Genomic DNA, 3,872 nt, shown 5'->3' with positions numbered 1-3,872 from the left:
CGGTCCCCGGGGCGGGGTGGCCCTCCCGGTGCCCTGGACCGCGGTGGCACGTCTGCTCCACCCTGTTCTCCGTCTCGTCCGACACGACATGCAGGTCGGACAAACAGGTAAGAACTGCCTACCACTCTTCTGGTGAAATCAAGGCGTCCCCATTAGTGCTCGTTTGGGATCCTGCTGGGCAGGCAGGTGTCAGAAAACCTTTATAAAAAGGTCAGATTTCTGCTTTCTAAACGTCTAGAGCAGAGCACTGCTGTCCGACGGCAACGTCATACAAACCGCACACGCGGTATTTTATGTTCTCTGGTAGCCGCACTGAAGAGACGAAATTAATTTTAGAAATGTTTTTACTCAACTAAATACTCCTAAGATACTATGAATTCAGCACTTAGACAAATTAACACCGAGACGCGCAGAGGCTGACAAGGTTACTGGGCCCCGTGGGCCGCACTCGACGCGCAGCTGGAAGGAGCCACGTCTAGGTCCCTGCGCTTCCGGGTGGGGCGAGCTGAGCGCGGCACGGGGCACAGCGAGGGGGCCCCCGCCACCGACGACGCACGTTATTACTTTCGCTGCCACCACCAGCTTCTTCGCAGAATGCGGGGCGACCTCGTCCCTCCGCTGTCGACCTCGGTCTCTGGCCCCGAAATCTTTTTGTTTTTTGGTTTTTTTTTGACAGCAGCTCCGTAAGACACAGATGTAACGTGAGGACCCATCAGACACACTAGGATGCCGGCTGCACGAGGCTGGGACACAGCCCCTCTGCTCACTGTTGTCGCCCGGGGCCTGGAGGCCCCTCGTGGGTACACACACTGACACGCTCCGCCCACCCCGTCCTAAACCCTAATTCGATCCAATAGAAACGCTGGCCCCGGGCACTAACCTGACCTTCGCCCCAGTCCTCTGCAGTGCCCTGCGGCTCGAGAAATTCCCCTGGTGTGGACAGAGGTGACGTGCTCCGCTGCGAGGTGACACAGAGCCCCGACATCATCCTCGACCCTTTCTTCTCATGCGCCACATGCACCGCCCACAGACCCTCGTGAGGTTGCCGTCGGGGCCGATCCAGCGTGGGGCAGCGGCCCTGCTCCCTGGGGGCCACCACGGCCGTCCCCACCTGATGGAGCCCCTGGTGCCCGCCGGCCCCCGCGGCCCGCTCACAACGCGCTAGCGAGAATCTTGCCAGCATCCAGCCGGGGCTCGGCCGCCTCCGCTAACCCCGCCCGCGCTCCTGAGCTCCCGGAGCCAAGGCCGAGCGTGTGCCACGATTCGCGGGGCCCCTCGCCCCGCACGCCCCCTGCCTGTTCCCTCCGAGCTCTGGCCCACGACTCCCGCACCCCGATCGCGCTGGCCCTGCGTCCCCCATCCCAGAGTCAGCTCGTGCCCCTCCACGTCGTCCTCCCAGGGAGGGCTGATCGGCGACCGTCAGCGCGGCCCTGCACGCTCACCCTACTCTGCCTTTTCCCTCCCCGCAGCACCAGCATCTCCTGACTCAGCGTCACCTTCCACCCCGTCGTGACGTGACGCGGACCCCAAGGACCGAAGCGCTCTGTCCGTTTCCATCCCTGGTGTGTGATGGTAACAAACACCTGTAAGAACGAAGCAAGCCTGGAGCTGCCGAGGAAGAGCCATCGGCCCGTCTGAGCACCAACCCCCGGCCCGTCTCGGCACCAACCCCCGGCCCTCTGCCGCGGGGACATGGGGGGTGTGTGCAGGGACAGGTATAAAAACGCACTAAGGGCGACAACGTTAAATGCGGGAAGATAATTACGAACGCTGCATCTGAGTTCGTATCTCTGGCTGAAAACTCCTTCACACAATGGTTCCGCTTGCCGTTTATTATGCGATCATTCCTCTATCATCGACAGATTTTTAACTTTAATATATGAAACAATGACCCAATATTGGCTAATAGAACATCACGCTCGCAAGCCAAGCTTTGCATAGATCCGGAAGGAGCACCGACGCTCAGGACACAAAGTGCTGACCGAAGTCAATACTCTTTAGCCAAATTCCGCCCCGTATCATAAGGGTCGCCGGTTCTCCGGTAACACGACGTTTATCCCGTATCGATTAACCACCCTCCCTCACCAGCGCTTACAGATTTCCCAGCATGTCTGGAGTTGAAGCTGACCTTTAAGCTTTTTGATAAAGCTTAGTATTTTAGTAAAACGAATACTGCTTTATCCAAAAATCTGTTCATAAATATGTAGAACATTTCTCAAAAATGCTAAAAACTAGTTAATACGATCTGCACGTAGTGTACGATCACCAATTAAAACGTCACACTTTGGGAAAACCGGTCTCCTTCGCTTCCTGAGCCCGTCTTCCCGTTTCCAACGAAGCTTCGCGGTCGCTTCTTAAAGCTGCTGTCGTGGACGACATGCTCCCTTCCACCTGCTCTTTCTACTACGGGACTGAATTTGAAACTTTGTAAATGAAGAAAATAACCCAAGATACACACATCTCGTTTTGCTATCTGTCCTGGTCTTTCTCCAAAGACGATTTAAAACAGCAGAAATGTGAAAATAATCACTTCTTTTCCCCTCTGTGCTTGACCAGCAGCAGTCAGAGAAAATGTCTGAGGAACAAAACTCAGGTATCCCAGAGGAAAACTCGTTAAACATTTATATTAAAACTTGGAGGTTTTCATTTCATTTACATATTTGAAGAATAGCGAACGTCTGAGATGCGAGGTCGAAAGTCTGCTCCAAGACGCGCGTCTTCGGACGGCAGCTGCTTCCGGCCGGTGCCTGCGGCCTCACCGCACGGCGACCCCGCCTTGTAACTGGCTGTGCGTGTGTCACTTTATTTTTTAAAAGCCTTTCGCTTACTTATCCACTCTTCGGAAAGCAAAATGAAACAAACAAAAAGGAAACCCATCAAATCGTTTATAAAAGTTGCTTTTGTACGATGGATGTGTGGGAAATTATTCTTTTTCTCTCCACTTTGTTCTAAACTTTACACTTTCCAAAGTAACAAATAAAAGCCTATTTTTATTTTCAGAGCCTCAAATAAGTTATTTGCTAGAAAGGAAAAAGTATTGTTTGAAGATTAGACGTGAAAATAGCGACATCTTTAAAATTTACGTCCTCCCTTTACACTACAGATTATAACTTTTAGTACCTTCTGGAAAAAAAAGTTATGAATTAACATTCTCAACTTCTAATTAGCTCATAGCACTGCAGGCCACCTGCACAGTAAGGTGTGGGAATAGCAACGTGCCAACATGAGGGGTGGTACGAGAACCCAGGAACCAGGAGAGAGAATTAAGAGTTTTCTTTCTGGAAAAAAAAAGGATGTTTTTCTTTGCTACTGCTGGGGTATGATTTTGACATTTAAAAATTATTTAATGTGACTCGAGCACAGTACTGACCCCGACTTAAAATGCCACTCGTCCTTACCTCCGAGGCAGCCCACGACCGAGAGCAGGAGCAGCTGTCTCCACGGCAACGTCATCCTCGGCGGCGGCGGCGGGCGGGGTCCCCAGCCAGCCTGCGACCACAGCACGCGGCGTCTCCAGTGAACCCAGTAATCTGTAAAATGCACGTACGTAGAAGTTAAACTCAAAAAAGTGAGTTGTTTCAAAAAACAGGTTTTCTTCTTTTCATAAAGCTGTATGCCACTCAAAATCCTCACATGAAATGAATCATTTCTGATGCCAAAAAGAAGATGTATGAAATGCAGATACTTTAAAAAAAAACATGTTACGCAGCTGACAGAAGTAGCACCGCAAAATCAGAAATCTTCACCCTGCTACAATGTTAAACATTAATATATTAAATAGCAAAATGTTTGCCACATAATAATTACAGCGAATAAAATAAAGCCCTGAGATGCTAACTTTTCTCATTTTCTCTAATGATCACGTTTTTGTA

General features: G+C 51.1%; 1 protein-coding gene across 1 annotated transcript in view; it reads right to left on the bottom strand.

Moving 5' to 3' along the window:
* LOC102897018 (contactin-3) overlaps positions 1-3,453 on the bottom strand; it is a 78,091-nt gene extending 74,638 nt beyond the window's left edge. Inside the window, exon 1 of the mRNA XM_015587171.1 lies at positions 3,399-3,453. Within this exon, the coding sequence (XP_015442657.1) occupies positions 3,399-3,453 (55 nt within the window). The remainder of the gene's footprint in view (positions 1-3,398) is intronic.
* Between the last annotated feature and the right edge of the window lie 419 nt (positions 3,454-3,872).

Source organism: Pteropus alecto, unplaced genomic scaffold, assembly GCF_000325575.1.
Source record: "Pteropus alecto unplaced genomic scaffold, ASM32557v1 scaffold53, whole genome shotgun sequence".
NCBI classification, from domain to species: Eukaryota; Metazoa; Chordata; class Mammalia; order Chiroptera; family Pteropodidae; genus Pteropus; species Pteropus alecto.
This window is presented reverse-complemented; position numbering and strand designations above follow the sequence as displayed.